The sequence below is a fragment of the Falco biarmicus genome, chromosome 10, assembly GCF_023638135.1.
Source record: "Falco biarmicus isolate bFalBia1 chromosome 10, bFalBia1.pri, whole genome shotgun sequence".
NCBI classification, from domain to species: Eukaryota; Metazoa; Chordata; class Aves; order Falconiformes; family Falconidae; genus Falco; species Falco biarmicus.
The window spans coordinates 15,629,515-15,648,239 of NC_079297.1; the positions used below are offsets into that span (position 1 = coordinate 15,629,515).

At 61.9% G+C, this 18,725-nt stretch overlaps 2 protein-coding genes across 2 annotated transcripts; one reads left to right on the forward strand and one right to left on the reverse strand.

The window, feature by feature from the left end:
- Position 1: 1 nt before the first annotated feature.
- Positions 2–2,860, forward strand: SDCBP2 (syndecan binding protein 2). Its single transcript, XM_056355029.1, has 8 exons — positions 2–380; positions 507–582; positions 827–930; positions 1,108–1,269; positions 1,836–2,011; positions 2,085–2,256; positions 2,390–2,481; positions 2,589–2,860. Exons 1-8 carry the CDS (start codon positions 327–329, stop codon positions 2,641–2,643), a joined length of 891 nt encoding a protein of 296 aa, XP_056211004.1. The 5' UTR covers positions 2–326; the 3' UTR covers positions 2,644–2,860.
- A 575-nt stretch (positions 2,861–3,435) lies between these two features.
- Positions 3,436–14,668, reverse strand: SNPH (syntaphilin). The gene is given in 6 exon segments (XM_056355028.1): positions 3,436–5,524; positions 5,526–5,820; positions 6,498–6,647; positions 8,176–8,277; positions 9,144–9,221; positions 9,710–14,668. Coding segments are annotated over 6 exon segments (1,548 nt in total). The 5' UTR covers positions 9,790–14,668; the 3' UTR covers positions 3,436–4,681.
- Between the last annotated feature and the right edge of the window lie 4,057 nt (positions 14,669–18,725).

Here is an 18,725-nt window from a genome sequence, read left to right on the forward strand (position 1 = left end):
CCATGGGACATCCCACTCCTGTGTCTGGGTGATGCTGGAATGGCCCCACTGGGCAGGTTGATAGGGGGAGCAGGACCCACCACCAGCCAAGCGATGCTCAGGGTACCTGTGCCTGGAACACTGCTGCTTGTGTCCCCACTGCTGGGAAGTGGCAGAGGTGGTGGCTCTGGTGACACAGCCATGAGTCACGCTGGAGGCCCTGGGGTGACAGCCCATCTCTGGCACGCGGAGCCAGGCACGCGGGCCAGGAGGGATGCTCGGGGAGAGGTGCCCCATTCCTGAACCACCCGTCCCCGTCCCCAGGCACAGCTGTGGCAGCAGCAGCAATGGCAACACTCTACCCATCCCTGGAGGACATGAAGGGCCACCAGATCTTGCAGGTCAGTGTTGGCAGAGCAGTGTTATGGTAGGGTGAAAAACCCGTGATGGGTCCCTGTGAGGTCCTGCCCTCAGAGGGTCCCCAGGGCTGGGGGGCACAGCCTTGAGCAAATCCTATCCCTTGGCAGGCGCAGGCTGCTGCTGGCGTGAAGACCCCTGCCACGACGGTGGTCACAGAGAAACCAAAGCTCGTCTCAGGCACCGGTAAAGTCGGTTGCAATCAGCTCCCCCCGTCAAGGAGCTGTCTGAGGGTGCGGGGCAGCAATGCTCACCGTGCAGGGGGGCTCACAGGGCAGGGCCCCCCCACAGCATGGTGCATGGGTAGAGGATGGGAATTGTGAGGGTTTCTCTCGGCTGGCCCATGGCTCCTGAGAGGCTCCCAGGGAAGAGGCAATGGCTGTGGGCTGGGGACCCCACGAGCTGAGGCTGCCCTTGGTGTGTGCCACAGGGCCGCCCGTGCTGTACCCCAACCTGGCTGAGCTGGAGAACTACATGGGGCTCGCTCTCTCCAGCGAAGAGATCCAGAAGAACCTGCTCCCGGAAAGCAGCACTGTAGGTGTCCAGGCTGGAAGCTCTCTCCTGCCCTGCGTGGGGTCCCCATGCCACAGCACCCCTGCTGGTGGGCATCCCTCCAGGGCCGCATTCTGCCTGGGGAAGGAATGCAGCATCCCCCCAAGGGCTGGTGTGCACAGGCCCCTGTACCCCCGCTGACCCCCAGCTCCATTGCAGGCACTGACCCCTGCCGGGCCCTCTCCGGGCCAGCTGGTCGCCCCCCTGAGTGGGAACAATGCGGGGCTGCGTCGCGCAGAGATCAAGCCAGGTGTGCGGGAGATCCACCTCTGCAAGGACGAGCGGGGCAAGACGGGGCTGCAGCTGAAAAACGTCGACCAGGTGAGAGGGCTGCGCTGGCGTGGGGCTGTGCATGGTGCAGCACCGCATGGCACAGCACAGCATGGTGCACTGTGGCACGGCATGGAATGGAACGGCATGGTGCACCATGGCATGGCACGGAATGGGACGACATGGTGCACCATGGCATGGCACGGAGTGGAACGGCATGGTGCACCATGGCATGGCATGGCACAGAACAGCGTGGTGCACCATGGCATGGCATAGCATGGCATGATGCACCATAGTTTGGCGTGGAACAGAACGCATGGTGCACCACGGCATGACATGGCATGGATCGGTGTGGTGCACCATGGCAGGGCACAGTGCAGCACAGCATGATGTTGCATGGCAGGGCAGAGCACAGCACAGCACAAGCATGACAGTACAGCGCAGCATGACATGGCACAGTGCATCATGGTGTGGCAATGTGTGGCATTAAATGGCACAGCATGCCACACTGCCCCACAGCAGGCTGCAGCATGGCATGGCATAGCATGATACATGGCATGGCACAGCCACTGAGTCCCCATGCCAGCACCATGCCATCGCTCCCCCCGTGTCCCCAGGGCATCTTTGTGCAGCTGGTGAAGGCCAACTCGCCGGCGGCGCTGGTGGGGCTGCGCTTCGGGGACCAGATCCTGCAGATTGATGGCAAGAACTGCACGGGCTGGAGCAGTGACAAGGCGCAGCGGGTGCTGAAGAAGGCATCCCCTGAGAAAATCGTCATGGTGGTGCGGGACAGGTGAGCGGGCAGGCAGGCAGTGCCGGCAGCAGTGCTGGTGGTGGTGCTGATGCTGATCACGCTCTCCCCGCAGGCCTTTCCAGCGCACCGTCACTGTGCATAAGGACAGCACTGGCCACATTGGCATCGTGGTCAAGAAGGGGAAGATTGTGTCACTGGCCAAGGACAGCTCTGCTGCCCGCAATGGCCTCCTCACCCACCACTGTATCTGCGAGGTGAACGGCCAGAACGTCATCGGCATGAAGGTAGGGGCTGTGCACAGCCCAGTGTGGAACGTGCCCGGGGGTGCCCGGATCCCACTGGGGAGCTGTGAGGGGCTGCCGCGGGGCAGTGGGCAGAGCTGGGTGCCCCATGGGACCCACCCGCTCTCTCCCACAGGACAAGCAGCTCACGGAGGTGCTAGCAGGGGCCGGGAACGTGGTCACGCTGACCATCATCCCCACAGTGATCTATGAGCACATGGTCAAACGGTGAGAATGCAGGGCCATGGTGCTCGCCCCCACCCTGCTGGGGCCCCCCGGGGCCCCCCAAAGAGCTCCCCAAGCTCCCCCCGCTGAACACCCATCCCTGTGCTCAGGCTCTCGGCGGGGCTGGTGAAGTCAGCCATGGACCACTCCATCCCTGACCTCTGACGTGATCGCTGCTGTCCTGGGGAGCTGATGCTGGAAGCATGAAGGGGCTGCTGAAGTACCCCTGCAGCATCCCCGAAAGCAGCTGTTTTAGCACAAACCCCCTCATCCCTACAGAGGCTGGTGGCTGCTGGGTGGTGTGGGGGAACTGCTGGCCTGGGCTGTCCCCTCCTCCTCCTCCTCAGCAGGGATGGGGCATGTGCCCTCCCCCTGTCCTGGGGTCCTCACGTCCCCCTGTGTCCCCGCTCAGGCCAGCCCCCCTTGGGGCAGACGCCAAAGGCTGGCTCCAGCCAAAGCAGACACAGACCCAGTGACATTTATTACATCCACCACAGACAGCGAGTACAGGACAGGGGAAACAAGAAAAGGGGGGTTACAGCTTTTTCAGTTCTGTATTTAAAAAATATATTATATAGATTTGTCTTTCAAATATAATCGTTACATTTATTTCTTGGCAAAGCTTTGGATAGTCTAACAGACGTGTACACAGATCCACAAATACATTGCACAAGAGGCGTATATCCTAGCTCCACTTACATCGGCCGCCCCGGCTGCCTGGCCACCGGTTCTCCCCCAGTATTTCACCCGGCACCTGGTGCTGTGCCAGCGGCTGCCGCTGCCTCCGCAGCCCCCCAGCACGGGCAGAGCCCCTGCCCCACGCTCCAGCCGCCGGACGGGGGATGCGGGGAAGAGCAGGGCAGGCAGGACACGGCGCCTGCCCCTCCAGGGACTGCTGGATGCCAGCGCATGGAGCATCGCCGGCTCCCAGGGCACCTGGCTCGTGGGGCACCTGTGGGTGGTGGAGTGGGCTTGGGTGAGGGGGAAACACTGTTAGTTCAAGTCACGAAGAAGCCACAGACATTCGTGGGGGTGGGAGTGCTGCGCACCCAGGGGAGTCCCAAGTCTCGCATCTCGCCAGCCCCTGCTGAGCAATCCTTGCTGTCTTTGTTTCTCAAAAAAAAAAAAAAAAAAAAAAAAAAAAAAGGCAATTTTCCAGAGGCCACCAGCAAAACTGGGATTTGGCTCGGCCAGTGCAGGCAAAGGCGCTTGGCTCTGCCTGCGTGGCCCTGCCCGCACCCCCTCGCTGCCTCCCGCAAAGGCATCCTCGAACTCCAGCACAGGGTGGGACCATCGGCATCACCAGCATCGCGCTGCCAAAGCCGCGAGAACCCCTAGCCCCGCTCCATGGCAGCCAGAGCCAGGGCTGGGGGTTTCCCACCCCATTCGCTGCTGCCACGGCCCCAACAACCGGGGTTCAGTCTGTACCGAAAGAAAAAGTGAATATAGTGCAAAGCAAAGGGAGGATGGACCAAGGCTTCCTCGGGGGCCACTCTGCCTCGCTCGGGGGTGCGGGAGCTGCAGCCTGGGTCCATCTCCATGGGGGGTCACATTTCCCAAGCAATGGGTGGCTTGAAGAGGGGCCGAGCAGGATCCGGCCAGGGCCTCATCCCACCAGAGAGAGGAGGACAGACACCAAAGCAGTCAGCAGGCCCGGGCAAAAGTGCCCCATGGGCTCCCACTGCCACCCATCCCGCTCCAGAGCTGGTCCCTGCATCCAGGCGGGTTCCCCCTGTCCTCCTGCCCACAGCCAGGCTTTGCTGTTGCAGTGCAACCTGGAGCAAGAAATGCACCCAGGGAGTCTCGCTGCTCCCCTCGCCCAGCCAGGCGGCCCCTCGCCATCTCCCACCTGTGGCAGGGCAAGGGCAGCCAAAAGCCAGTGCAGTGAAGGGCTCAGCCAGAGGCACCGCGGCAGCGGCGGGGCAGGGGCGTCCATCGTGGTGCTCGGTGCCTTGTCCTGCATCGCCGCTTGGCACCTCTCTTCCAGCAACAGTCCTTTCCCTCCTCCAGGACAAAGGAGCCGGGGGACAGGGGGCAGCACACCCCAATGCACCCACAGCCCCCCCCGGCCCTCTCCCACCCCCACCCCGGGGCTGCGTAATGAGCCAGAGCCGACGAAGGACCCCAGGAGAACAGGGACACGCTGGGGCTTTACAATCAGCAGTCGGGTCTGTGGGGGCGGGCGGGGGGGTGTCCAGGGGTGTCAGGGCTGGGTGCTGCCCCCGGGGCCGTGGCTGGCGACAGGGCGACAGCCCATCCTGCGGATGGAATGGAGGGCCACGGTGCAGCAGCCCCGCAGCAGTGAGCTGATGTTGTAGATGGGCTGGCCCTGCCGGCGCTGCGAGCGGCACAGCCAGGCCACCGTGGGCACCGCCGGCACCACCACTGCCAGCAGATCCACGATGAAGTGGCGGCTCCAATAGCTCTTGGAGGGGGCGGCCTCGCAGCCGGACGCCTCCATCGTCTCCTCCTCTGCCACGCAGGCGATGGCCACCGAGGGGCTGGCGCTGGGGGGCTGCCGCACCGCTGGGTTGCAGGGGGCACCCGCCTCAGCCCCGGCACCCACCGTTGCAGTGTCGGGCTCGGCTGCCAGCAGGTCCATGGCCCCGGTGGGGTTGGAGAGCTCGGGGCCGGGCATCACGTCTTCCATTTCAGAGACCCAGGCTGAGGTGGGGCTGCCTAAGCTGCAAGCCTGGGACTTCATCACCTTCTCCAGGATGGTGTCCAGGTCAGGCTGGCAGGGCACGAAGTCTGTCTGGATGGCCCGCTCCTGCATGCAGCTGGCTTGCACCCCGGCCTCCACGCCGCCCCGCAGCCCCAGCAGCTTCTCGTAGGTGGAGCTGGGGGGCAAGCGGGTGCCAGGCTCGTCCCCCACCTCCAGCGGGTCCGTGTGGCAGGGAGCCTCCTCCACCCCCACGAAGCCGCTGTCGGCCCCCTCGTCCAGCGAGATGGTCTGTGAGCCCCCCACGTTGCGGTCCCCAGCCCCCTGGTCACTCAGCTTGGTGTAGGTAGAGCTGCGGGTGAGGGATCGGGCTGGGGACCCCCCCGGCTGACTCGCCAGCCCCCTCCTCCTTCAGTGCCCCGTTCTGCGCCACCTCCATGCTGTGCAGCAGTGTCTCCAGCTTCTTGTTCTGGATGTTGATGTCCACAAAATACTTCTGGAGCCCCTTGTCCTTCTCCAGCAGGTTGTTCTTCACCGTGTCGATGACCTGCTTCAGCTGCTTGATCTCCTTGCGGGCCTCCTTCAGTGCCAGCTGGGCCTCCACGCGGTGGCACTCCTCCTCGATCCAGTCCTCCTGCATCCGTGACAGCTGCGTCTTCAGGTCCTCAATCTCAGCATCCCTGTGAGAGACGAGGAGGGCACCGCCACTGCACTGAGAAGGCTGCGGGACCAGCCGTGTCCTCATGTGCCTGGCACTGAGTTGGAGCCAGATCACCCAGTAACACTTGTGGCTGGGACCCAGGGATGGATCCAGTGGCTCAGGGACCCTTGGGAGCAACGTTCAGGGACCCCCGGGAGTGATGCTCAGCCTTCTCCCGGAGGGGCTGCAGAGCCCGGGTCTCCCGAGGGCTGCGTGGGGATGGGCAGGTGCCCTGAGCGGGCGCATGGCAGCTGGCATGTCGGCGAGGACGTGCCTAAGCCCAAGAGGAGCAGATGGGGATTAGCCACCCTCTGACGCTGAAATTCAGAAAAAGCGTGGCAGAGACTTAAGCGGGGGCGCAGGGGAGAACACAGCCACCACAGGTGGGATGTACAGGCTCCACAGCCCCAAAATCCGCCGCTCCCTGGTTAGACGGGCAGCAATGCCAGATGCCCACATGCCTGCAATGCCACTGTAAAGCTGTGAACCTGGTGCCTGGGCATGAGCCCAAGGACAAGGTGCAGTGCTGGGCACTGAGAGCCCCCAGAAGGACCAGTCCCACACAGGAGCTGCCACTGCAGGTGCCAATGGCTGGTGCCGGGACCCTTCCCAGTGGCTCCCGTGCTGGGAGTCTGTGCCCACTGTTCCTATGCTCACCTGTCCTGCAGCCGCTCCTGTGTGTCCTTCAGGCGAGCCTTCAGGTGTCTGATGCAGACCTCCTTCTGCTGCAGGGGTGTCAGGTACTGCTCCGGCGTCGGTGGCTTTATCCCATGGTTGTCGCTGCAGAGGTTGTACTTGGACGAGCGCCTGCAGGGACACAGATGTCACCCATCCGCCGGTGCCAGCGCTGGCACCAGCTCAGCAGAGGGGCCCCAGGGGAGATGCTTGCTCTCAGGGTGCAGCTCCATAGCACATCCCAAAGTAGCCCTGCAAGGCAGGAGGAGCAAGGTGGGTGTCTGAGGGTGCTGTGCCACTGGCAGGACAGTGGGTGCAGCCTGAACCTGCTGGTGCTTCCCACAGCCACCCAGCCCTCTGCAGAGCTGCAGGTTTTGCCAGGGCGGCGGGCACATGAGCAGAACTGGGAGCAGGTGGGCACCAAGGTCTCTGTGTGCCCAGAGCAAGCTTTCCGGGGAATGACAGAGGCAGACGGAGACCCCAGGGTGGGATCAGCCCCATCAGAGATGGAAGCAGAAGTGGGTGATGGGAGGGTTTGGGATGGAGCAGGTCTGGAGCTGGCAGCTGTCCTGCCCTTGGACAGCAAGCTGTGGAGCATCTGGCACCCGCTCCAGACGGGGCCAGCAGCATGTCCGCACCCTCCTTGTGCTGCCACCAGGGTGGATGAGGTGACATCTCTGGCCCAAAGCCCAGGGCAGCCTGGAGAGCAGGAGCTGGCCAGGGACAGGGCTGCATGCCTGGGCTGGAGGCACAGAGAGAACTGGGCGCAGCGCGAGATGCTCCTGCATTGCAGCAGGGTGGACCAAATCCGCTGTGCATCGCAGCAGGGTGGCACGTTCTCTCTGTGTGTGACAGCCCCCATGCATGCTGGCAGGCAGCCCAGCAGCCTTCGGCCAGAGACATAAGGATCATGTTAGGAGCAGCCAGGCAGACCCGTGGCCTTGCAACACCCCACGGCAGCAGGATGGCCACCACTCCCTGCTGCGGTGTGCACAGGCTCTGGGCACAAAGTTACCCTCAGGCCCCTCATATCCTCCCAGATCTGATGCCAGCTCTGGGGCTGGAAGGTGGCTGGGGGTGGGAGGAAGCAGCCCAGCCTGGGGACCAGCCTCACTCCCTGGAGCAGTACACCAGCAGCCCAGAACGCTGGCACAGGCTGGCACAGCTCAGTGCCCGGCTGTTTATGCCCCAGCACACTGGGAGCTCCCCGCTGAGAAGCCAGGCTGCTGCCAGCCCTCGCCAGACTTCTGCCGGGCAGCACGAGGGGATGGAAATCAAGCTCTTGTCCACTGTGCCTTTGGTCCTGAAGGACCCAGGTGCTCCTCAGAGAGCAGGAGCAGCAGGAGGGATGCGAGCAGCGTGCAAGCCACAGCCATGGCAGGACAGAGGGAAGGGGATGGGGCACCAGGCTGGCAGGCGGGGGGGACAGGGAGGTAGAAGACACAACAATGGCGGCAGAGAGGTTTGAAGGAGGATGGTGGGGGTCTTTGTGAGACACAGCAGCGGCTCCGCCAGCTCTGGCTCCCCCAGCGCACAGCCTCACTCCACCGGCCCCTGCACTCCTGTCCCCGCCGGGCACCAGCACCGGCAGCACGGGCACTGCTCCCCCGCTGCCCGGGGACACCCGGCAGCTGCCCTGGGGCCACGGGTGATGGGTTACCTTGGGGTGGGGCTGCTGTCGCTGCCCTTGCAGGAGCCAGAATTGCTGCTGCTGCTCAGCGAGGAGGTGCCGTAGGTGTCCCTCCCGGGGGGCGAGGGGCGCCTGGAGGCAGGGAGAAGAGGCTGTGTCTCAGGCCGAGTGGCTGAGGGCGCTGAAGACTTAAAGAAGGAGGCAAAGCCACTCCGTCCATAAAACCCGCGACTGCCAACCACCACACCGAGAACACACAAGACAAAAGGACAAAACAAACAGCAGGGATCAAAATGGCACAGACATGGCGACGGGCACAAGGCAGGGCTGGGGGTGGACTGCCCACCCACTCCCCACCCAGCGTGGCATCCCCCGGACGCTGGCACAGCATCCCTGCACCCCAAGGATGAGGAGCCCCTTGGGAGCCTCCCAGGAGCATGGCCCTGGCAGAGCTCAAGCCACCCCACTGCCTGCTGCCAGGTCAGATCTGCCTTCTCTCTCTGCCCACGCTGCCGGTGGCAGCCAGTACCTAAATAATGGCAGCCCAGGCCATGGAGACAGTTGGAGGGGAATAAATGCTTTTTTTCTCCTTTATTCCCTCTTGCTCTTCATCACTGCAGCTCAAGGAGAGGCTTTCCAAGGGCTAACACACCTCCCAGCTTCACCCTCCAAAACCCAGTGCCCTCACACTGCTGCCAGGGCCCTCCACCACCACCTGCCTTTGCCCAGAACGGGCAGAAGGGTCGGTCCCAGCTGCAGCAGAGACGGACAGAGAGGGATGGGGGGTGCAGCGCTCGAGGGGCTGCATGCACGGATGGGGAAGTGCTGTGCAACGGGCAGCGACATGCAACCCCCGAAGAGCTGGGCGGGGGGTTCGTGCTGCAAAGTGGCAGCTCGTGGTGTAGGTGGGGATCGTTCCCTCCCTGCTGCCAGCCAGGAGAAGTGCCAGGCAGGTGCCAGTGCCCAGTCCCAGGGGCCAGAGGCCGAAGCATATTCACCTCCGTGATCCGGTGGACGAGCGCCTGCTGCCCGGCAGAGACATTGCTGCGGTGCCACAGGTCCTGGGCACAAGGGAACTGCGGGTTAAATGCAACAGAGAGAGGAGGTGAAGGCAGGGAAACGGCCCCAGTGAGACAGTAACCATGCAAAGTGCTGGCACAGGGGTCAGACCCTGCACCAGTGCATCAGTTCAGTCCCCAGGGCCACCCGTACAGGGACAGATGCAGACGGTATCCCCTGCACAGCTGGACTGTGCTCCCTGTCTGCTCCACGGCCCAGGAACGCCGGGATGCTGCATGTCCAGGGTGCCACCCTGGCAGGGCATGCGGGAGGCACAGGGTTGCTTCATTTCTAAGGCAAAACAGAAGCATAGCAGGTACCTGCCCATGGGCTAAAGCCCCCTTCCCACCAGTCTCCAGACACAGGTCAAGCTTTCCCCTGACCCCAGGTCCCCATCCCTGCCAGGGGAAAGGAGGTCTGCCACAGGGACCAGTGTGCCTGTAGCGGTGGCATTAATTAGGGCAGAGATGGGACAAGGGCACTGACACCCAGCCCGGGACCTCACCGAATTTCCACCCAGGCAGGCAGCTGTCCCCGCAGCGGGCTGGGCGCCCGCTTTTTCTTAACTAAGTCCGAATCACCCATTCGCCAGTGCAATCAGGTAAGGAAGCACAGATCCCTGTGTGATGCGGCAGCAGCAGCTAATCCCTCGGGAAACACACAGCCCGTTTTCCTGTAAATAAATAGGCCAGATCCAGAGGCTCGCAGCGACCAGCGGGAGCTGCTCAAGGAGGCAGCACCTTGGGCACATGCAGGGATGTGATGTGCTGCAGCAGAGGGGAGTTATGGAAAGGACCTGCTCAGCACATCCAACCCATTGAGCATCCCATGGCACTGCTGATGCCTCACTGTGCTCAGAGGCTGCTGGGGACCAGCCAGGCTGGGAGCACCGTGTGGGCCCCCCCCCCATCCCCAAGCTGATTCACAATGCTGGTATTTGTCCCAGATTTTGGCAGTTCCAGCCCAGAGCAATGTAAGCGATGGGACCGGCCAGCTGATAATCGATGGGCAGTCGGAAACTCTAAGTGCTGCTTGGCCCCAGTCCAGGGGAGTGCGAGGAGCAGGACAAGAGGGGGAGGCAGGAGACGAGGGAGCACAGCCAGCTCACCCCGATGTACTCTTTGGTATTTGCCACCCCAGGGTTGTTTTTTCTAGGCTAACTCCTGCCCAATGCTCAAAGCCCACAGCAGCCAGCCTGGGCCTCTCTTCTGCCCAGGATCTGGCGCTCCCTGATCCCCAGACCAGGGCACCGAAGACCCCAGAGAGCTGGAGCAGAGGAGACAGTGATGTGCAGCCACAGTGAGCCCCCAGCCCCAGCAGGCACAGTGCCCCATGCCATGGGGGTGCCAGCACCCCAGGGACACAGTGACCAGGATTTGGGGGTCCTGCTGCTCCCCTCCAGGATGGATTTGCCAGGGGAGGACCTAGGCAGGGGGAGGCAGCGCTCTGCCCTGCCAGAAAACCACTCCTGGTTCTACAGCATGCATGGCTGGGTGGCTGCGGGCTTTGCTAATGCAGCAGCGTGAATCAGCATCCAGAGTGAGAGCCGAGCGTGGCCCCGGCGCCGGCAGACGCATCCTCCAGGATGCAGGGCTGCGGCACAGCCGGGCTCTTGCCCGCACAGCCAGTCCCTCGCTTCTCATGCTGCAGGGTGCTCCCCAGGCAGCTCTCAGGCAGGGCTTTCGGGAGATTTGCGGCCATGGGAGTTAGCTCCTCACCCCCTCACAGCCCCAAGCCCTGGCTCAATGCAGGGCAGCAGTACCCGGCATCCCCGCTGCCTCCTGCTCTTCCCTGGTCACAGCAAAGTTACCCATATGCCAAGATGGTGTATGTATGAACTCAGGGGTCCCTCTGCACTCCACTAACATGCAGCACCAGGCAAGTGCCAGCACCGCAGATGGCACATGTGTGCCCAGCACGCTGGCTGGTACCACGCTGTGGGCTCCTGCCAGTGCCCCACACTGCACCCCAGGTGCCTGCCACCAACACCCGCACTGGGAACAGCTCTGTGGGGAAGCCTGGAGTCAGCCTTGCACCTGGGGAGCTCAGTTGTTGTTGTTCCTCCTCCTCCCACTGCTGCAGACTCACCTGGCACCCACGCTGGGGCTCAATGGCTCTCGTGGCACTGACAGACTTAAGGGGGGAGAAACTCAGAGCAGCTCCGTACTGCTGCCACAGGGAGCCTGGCCCAGGTCTGCCAGCAGGCACCAAAACCCCATGGAGGGGGAAGCATCATCCTGCACCCTGCCTGGGTCCCCATCTCACAAAGGTGCTGGGCTGTCCATTCCCTCCCAGCCGGGAAGCAGCTTTGCCTCACCAGGCTGCCCTAGGGCAGCTTCAACAAGCAGGCTTGAATTCAGTCACTGGTAATAAATTGTCCCTGTCTTTATTCCCAAAGAAGCAATGGGCCATTTCGGTCTCCCCAAAACCCCACCGTGCCCCCAGGCTGCCAAGAACAGGCAGACTGGGCAGACTTTTAGCACCAAAGCTGAAAACACACCATTCCCACGGTACACGGCTACTTGGCGTCTGAAGGCAGAGGGAATTACTCATTTGCAGTCAGAATTATCATTATCCCATGGACCAGGATGAGCAAAGGGAGCCTTGCCATGAAAGCAAGAGGAAATCCAAGATTATCTTACCACATTTGAAATGCGAGAAAGTGAGAAGCAGTGAAGACCTCTGCTTTTCCAGGGATTTGCAGAGGGGATGCCCCTGCCCCCCCTGGGACCCACGCCAGCCCAGCCCTCACCTCCCTGCAACACCTGGCACTTGTGAAGGCTCCAGCTCGCTGCCGCGGCTGTTCATTGATTAGGCATTAGGAAAAACACAGGAAGAGCAAATGAAAAGCATTCAAAGGTGAATAACCGTGTCCCCAGGCGCACTGCACACCCTCCAGCAAGGAAGACGATGGCAGCTGCAAGGGCCAGGAAACAAGAGCAAGTCTCACTAAAATCTAAAAACCATCTAATAGATGGGGCTTGCGGCAGGAGTCAGAGCAAAGCTGCAAGGGAAAGCAGAGAAGAAATCTCGTAAAAATATGGGGGTGGAAAGCAGCCCAAGCCAGGGCAGAGGGTGGGCTGGCTCATTGCTCTGTGTCAGAAGCACTGGGGATGGGGCCAGCAGAGCTGCCCATGGCTGGCCCTGCACGCTGGCCCCACACGGGAAGGCAGCTTGGGGGACAAAACCTCAAAACCAAACATTGGGAGCCTCAGCAGTGGGAAACAAAACCTGCAGGCCTGGAGGAACACATGCCACTGCCAGCAACCCTGGCTCTGCAAACCCCAAGTCATGCAAAGGAGGGATGAGATAAAGCCAGGTCCCATGTGCCAGCGGAGATGCCCAGCTGACAGCCAGTGTGGGGAATGGATTTCCTCTGCACTTCATTTTAATCGTTGCAGAATGAGGAATATGGGGACCACCTTGCAGAACACAAATGCGGCAGGATCCCTCGCTTGTGGATTGATTCTTACAGAGCTGACAGAACCAGCTTGTGCCCCAGAAGAGAGGATGTGTCTGCAGCACGGGCTGCAGAGAGGCAGCTCTAACCTGGCCTCAGAACCCGGCGCTGAGCCCAGCCACACCAACCACTGATCCCCGCAGCCAAAGACCTCATCTCCACATCATGACCCCACCAAGACGTGCAGCCCCAGCTCCTTGGTGCAGCCCAGGCTTGGAATTATAGATTTCAACAGGCATTGCCAGTGCGAGTGTGCTGGCACCAGGAGTGGGGTTAGGGCGATTTGGGGAGCACTGGCTCGTCCCCGTGCTGGGGTGACCAGTGGGACCCTGCTCAGCACAGCACGTCTGCAGCCACGCTCACTGCCTGGGGACAGTGGAACAGCCCAAGGTCTGACAATCAAACTCACACCAGATCCAGAGATCGCGCTGCAAACCACCTACATGTGTCTCAGCATCTTGCAAACCACCCCAGAATGCAGCTTGGGCGGATGGGCAGGATGAACGCTGCTCAGCACAAGGTCTAACACTCTCTCCTGGAGCCACCGACAGCAAAACTCCCTGTGAATCTCCCAGCCCAGAGTGGAACAGAAAGGCAGCTCGTTTAGAAACAGCAGCACAAAACAGCACTTACTCTGTGCAACAGAATTAGCCCGGGGAATTCATGCTAAATAAAAGCCGTGGTCCCTGAAAAGCTCATCACGAAAAGCTGATACCCCACGCAGGGTGGGATGGAGCACAACTGGGTATGAGAACCTCTCACCCCCAGGGGTGGGAGATGGATCCCCCCTCACTGGCACGTTGTGCTGCAACTGCTCCAAGCACCTTCGGCACCTGCTGTGGTCAGCAGCACCCAGCCCCCGGCAGGGCTCAGGCAGCCACTGCTCCCCACACCCAGCACTGGCCATCCCAGCACCGGCCACCCCAGCACAGCACGTGTCCCCTCCCCACCAGCACAGGTCGTTCAGCCATCTCCCAGCTAGAACCCCAGCATGTCCCCTGGGGCCCAGAGCCCCTCACTGTCACTGGGCTGGCGTGGGTGACACCATGGGGCTCTGGGTGCACCCGAGCTGCGTGCCCCAGTGGGTCCTCAGCTCCTGCCAGCCGCAGAGGGGACCTGGGGCACTGCTGACCCGCAGATCATGCCACGATGGTGATGCAAAGTGCGATGGGTGGCAGAGCGGTGGCAGAGCAATGGCAGAGCGGTGAGAGTGCCAGCAGAGCACCCCGAGGTTCAGCCTGGTGCCCCCAGAGAATTTCCCCAAGAAGAGCAGCTCAGCCATCATTTTGGGATCACTGCCCCATAGAGATGCCTCCGTGGCTTGAATGCCGCCGCTTGCTCACTCCATGCTGGATCCCCTGGCCGTGCCAGTGACGGACAGAGGGGGTCAGGCAGGGATCACCCCTCCTAGAAGCTTTCTACATGGGAAATGTGACCATGGGACCCCTGGAGAGACCCTCGCCATCAGCTCAGTGAATCCTCTGATGAGTCCTCAGCTTGTTCCTCCAGGGCTTTGACAACTACAAGCTCTCAAGTTCACCTCTGTGAGCTCCCAAGGCATCTCCCTTGGCTTGACTCCTGCAGGGTTGAGCAGAAGCCGGCTGCAGCACCAGCCTGAGCTGCCCCACTGGCTTGTCCCGGCCCCACCAGGAACATGCAGAGAAGGTGCAAGAGCAGGCAGCTCATGTGGCAGCCCCAGCCCTCGGCACGCAGACACCCGGGGCCAGCAGCTGCTGCATTTCCCAGATTTCTCGCTCACTGCTTCTTTTGTCGGAGTTCCCATCACCCTGCCTGCTGCCGGATTCCTGTGTTTTCCTTGATGCATCCCGTGTTAGGAGCATTTTGCAATGGTGGCACCAAGCCCAAGCATCTAAGAGCAGCTTTACCGGATTCTGCAGAAATCTTGGGAGAAGAACCATGCCTCCCCTGCAGGTCCCTCCCCACCGGGCTGGGGGCGGCCGGGAGATTTTCAGCCTTCCAGTACTAACAAGATTAAAAGCAGAGAGCAACGGGGGGGGGGGGGTGGGGGGGGGGGGGAAATCACAGCTTTGTTTTCCCAGGAAACAAAAAGAGCTCCCGAGGAGACCTCTCTGCCTTTCTGACATGGGCCCTGCTGTTCTTCACACTAAAAATAAGCAAAGTGCTGAACATGGCAAACAACCAGCAACCGGATTTGAGACAGAGCACTGCGTCCCCAAAACAGCGGCAATGCCAGGATCAGTTTCAAAAGGAACTGGGATGCAGTTGGGTGGTGGTGGGAAGGAGCAGGATCTGGCAGCCGGGGCCGAGGTCGGCAGAAGTCCAGCGAAGGAGGGGGTCAGCACTGCAGGCACCATCCGAGCTGCTGGAGGCAAATGATGACTGCCTGGCGCACGGTGGTGACCATGTTTGTGCTCCTCCTTCTGCCACAGGGGATTTTTTGGAGACAAGGGCTGCTTTGCTCCTGCTTGGGAGTTTCCAAGGGAGCGGTGAGATCTCCAGGGGTTGGGAAACTCTGTTCCCTGCTCCAGTAGAGTCGGGCTCATCCCAAAGCAGGCAGAGATTCACCTGGGTCCCGGATAGAGGGAGATGCTCCAGTTCCTGCCAGAGCAGAGCGCTCGGGCAACAGTGGGGACAAAACGCACAGGATGTTTATGCAACACCACCAGAAAAATCAATTTCGCTAAGAGTTGTATCACGTAACGAAACACAGGAGCATCTCCTTTTATTCTCGTTTGTTATAAAATGCTAAGTCGACACCCAGAGATTACAGGAAAATAGAGACCATTCGAAAAGATCGGGTTATGCAGCTCATCACTTTTCCAGCTGACCTGGCTGCAGCACCAAGCGGGGAGGTGGCAAGCCCTGGCCCTCATTAGCTAAAAATAAGGTGCCTGACCAGAGGGAACAGGCTGGTCTCTTGCTGAGGCCTCTGGAGGCAAAGGGCAAAGAGCTCTGTGACAAATGCTGCAGCAGCAGCAGTTGCTGTAAGTCGGAGCTGGGTACCAGGATGAAACCCTACGGCCATCCCCAGGGCTGGGCAGGGGGGCAGGTGGGGGACGCAGGTGAGATCACACTGCACAGCCCCTTCTGTGCAGGAGCTCTGCTCAGGAGCTGACTGAGGACTGGTAAGCAGAAGGAAGAGCCCACTCCTTCAGGATACAAAGGCAAAAACATGGAAGGCAAATCCTGATTCCAACACAACAGCTAGTCTCCCCCTCCACACGGTTCCGGTGCGGCAGAAGCAGGTCTCCCCTAACCACCTTGAGCGAGGGCTGGGAAAGACGGCGGTCACGGAGGATTAGCCCCGGGTCCCTGCACCGCTGGAATGGCCTACTTTAACACCACGCCAGATCTCCTGCCTCAGCCCACTGCAACACTGCCGAGGTGCCAGCACCTGCATTGCCCCCTCCTGACCCCCCAGCCAGGGACCTCCACAGCCCCAGAAACCAGGAATTGCACCTTCTTGCACAAGGTCACGGCACAACGCACCCACTGCCCAGAGAGGGTGGGCACACCGCTCCTTCATAAGCGCAAGAAATGCACAGCAGCGGGTTTCTGTGTGACAGCCAGGCAGCACTGACCTTGTAGGGAGGAGAGAAAAAGAGCACCCGGCTCATCAATCAGCTCATGTGTTTTCTGTGTCCCTTCAGAGATGGAGCATCAAGCCATTAAATAATAAAATCTCAATTGCACAGCCGCTCCGGCTCCTGCAGTGTCCTATGGTGCTGGAGACACATCTGGTGCTGTACGAGCAGATGTGGGTCTGGTGCATGCAGGGAGGGTCTGGTGCACGTGATGTGGGTCTGGTGCATGCAGGGAGGGTCCAGTCAGTGCACTGCTGGTCTGTGTGAGCATGGAGTGTGTCCGATGCATGCTCTGTGGGTCTAGTGCATGTAATATGGGGCCAGTGCTTGTGATGCAGGACAGATATGTGTGATGTGGGTCCAGTTGCATGCAGTGTGGGTCCGGGTACATAAGATGTAGGTCTGGTGCATGCCATGGGGGGCCGGTGCATGCAGTGCAGGTCCAGTGTGTGTGCTGTGGGTCTGGCAGGCGTGACGAGGGTCCAACACATGCCATGGGGGTCTGGTGCATGTGCTGCAAGTCTGGTGGGTGTGACGTGGGCCCAGTGCATGCCATGGGCATCTGGTGCATGCCATGGGGGTCTGGTGGGTGTGACGTGGGTCTGGTGCGTGCCATGGGGGTCTAGTGCATGCAATGAGGGTGTGCTGCGGGCCCGATGCGTGACCCGCCCCACGCACCCCCTGCCCCGTGGCCCCCACACCCGATGAGCTGGCAGCCCCGTGCGGTCCCCCCCCCCCCGCAGGCTGCAGCCAGAAAGGGATGAGTCACCGCGGCCGCGGGGCCCCGCTGCCCCCCGCCCGCCCCCCGCCCCGCTCACCTGCGGGGGCCCCCGCCGAGGTCCGGGGCGGCAGCGCCGGGGGGGGCTCAGCGACCTGGCGGGGAAGGGAGAGAGAGCGGCGGTGAGCGGCGGCTGCGCGGGGTGCGCAGCGCAGTGCGGAGCGCGGTGCGGTGCCGTGCCCCCCCTCTCCCCCCGGCCCCGGCCCGGCCCGGCCCGGCCCGACTCCCCCCCCCCCAACCCCGCGGCCTCCCCCGCCTCCATCACCTGCGCTGGCCTCCATGGGTGCGGCGGAGGGATGGAGGGAGGGAGGCAGGGAGGGAGGCAGGGAGGGAGGCAGGGAGGGAGGGAGGGATGTGCCTTGCAGCTGCGTAATTTGCCTCCCTCCCCTGCGCTCTTAAAGCGACGGCGGCGCGGGTGCCCCCCCCCCCCCCCCCCGCCGGGTTTCCCCCCGTTTCTATGGCAACTCCTCTCTGCCGAGGCGCAGCGCCCTCCAAAAAAAACCCAAAAGCCGGTCCCTCCGCGGCGGCGGAGCCCCCCGCGCCTGGGGCGGCCGGCGGCGGGTCGTGCTTGGCTCCTCTCCCCGTGTAACCCCGAGGGGGGGAGGGAGGTGGGGGCAGGGGGAGGAAGACGCCGGAGGTGGGAGAGGCCCGGGGCAGCCACATGCTGCATCCCTGCATCCACCTGGCCCTTGGAGTCTCCCCAGCATCTTAATTTGCATCTAACTGGTCCAATTCTGAGGGCATCCGTGCGGTTTAATTAATGACGCACTTTCATCAAGTGAAATAAATACAGAAACGAACGGCAAATCCCCCCTGAAACACCGGCGGGTCAGTCCAGCGGCCGCGGCGGGGCTGGGGAGCTGCGGGCATCAGCAACGCCGAGCTGCAGGGCTGGCACATGGTGTGGGCACTGTGTGCCCCGTGCCCCCCTCCCCCCGCCCGCCCCCCCCCCCCCCCCCCCCCCCCCCCCCCCCGCTTGCTTGGTGCAGAATCGTGCTGGTAAGCGCTGGCACAGCACATCCGAGCTCCCAGGCATGGCCTGGTTAATGGGTGCTACCTACACGTTACTCTCTGCGGCCATCCAGCCTAACCTTTCCGAATTCTTTAATGAGCAAACACCTCGGGCGAGGCTGCTGGGCGCCCGCTGGGAGCTGCCCAGTGACTCACTGTGGTCCATGTGGCACAGCCGGGGCCTCAGCTCCATCCCCGCGCTGCATGCCCCCCGCGGCGGCTGCAGGCACCCTGTGGGGCACGGTGAGGTGCACACACACGTATGTAACGTATAGACACGTAACAGCCCAGGTGTATGCACGCAGGTATAGACTTACGGAGGGAAAGCGTTCACCGGTCGGCAAGGTGGGGGCTCCTGGGCTGGGCCTGGACCCCGGGCTGGCAGGCTGGGCCAGGTTAAAGCCCAAGCCCCTGCCTCACTCACACCGCTGCACCCCGCCAGCACTGAGCTTCCCCTGCCATCGCAGGCTCCCTTGGTAACTCCCCCACGGTTATTTCAGAACACTGACAAACCTGTTTTGTAAATACACGCCAGTCTTTCTTCCAGGACTATTTCCTGCAAGATTTGTACCTCATTTATTCTGACACTCAGACTGTTTTCAATGTACATATATATCCTGCCTGTCATTTATTCCTGCCTGCCTCCTGCCCGCCTCCATCCTCCTTTTGTTCCCTCTTTCCTGGTGAATCCATTGCACAGCCTCTC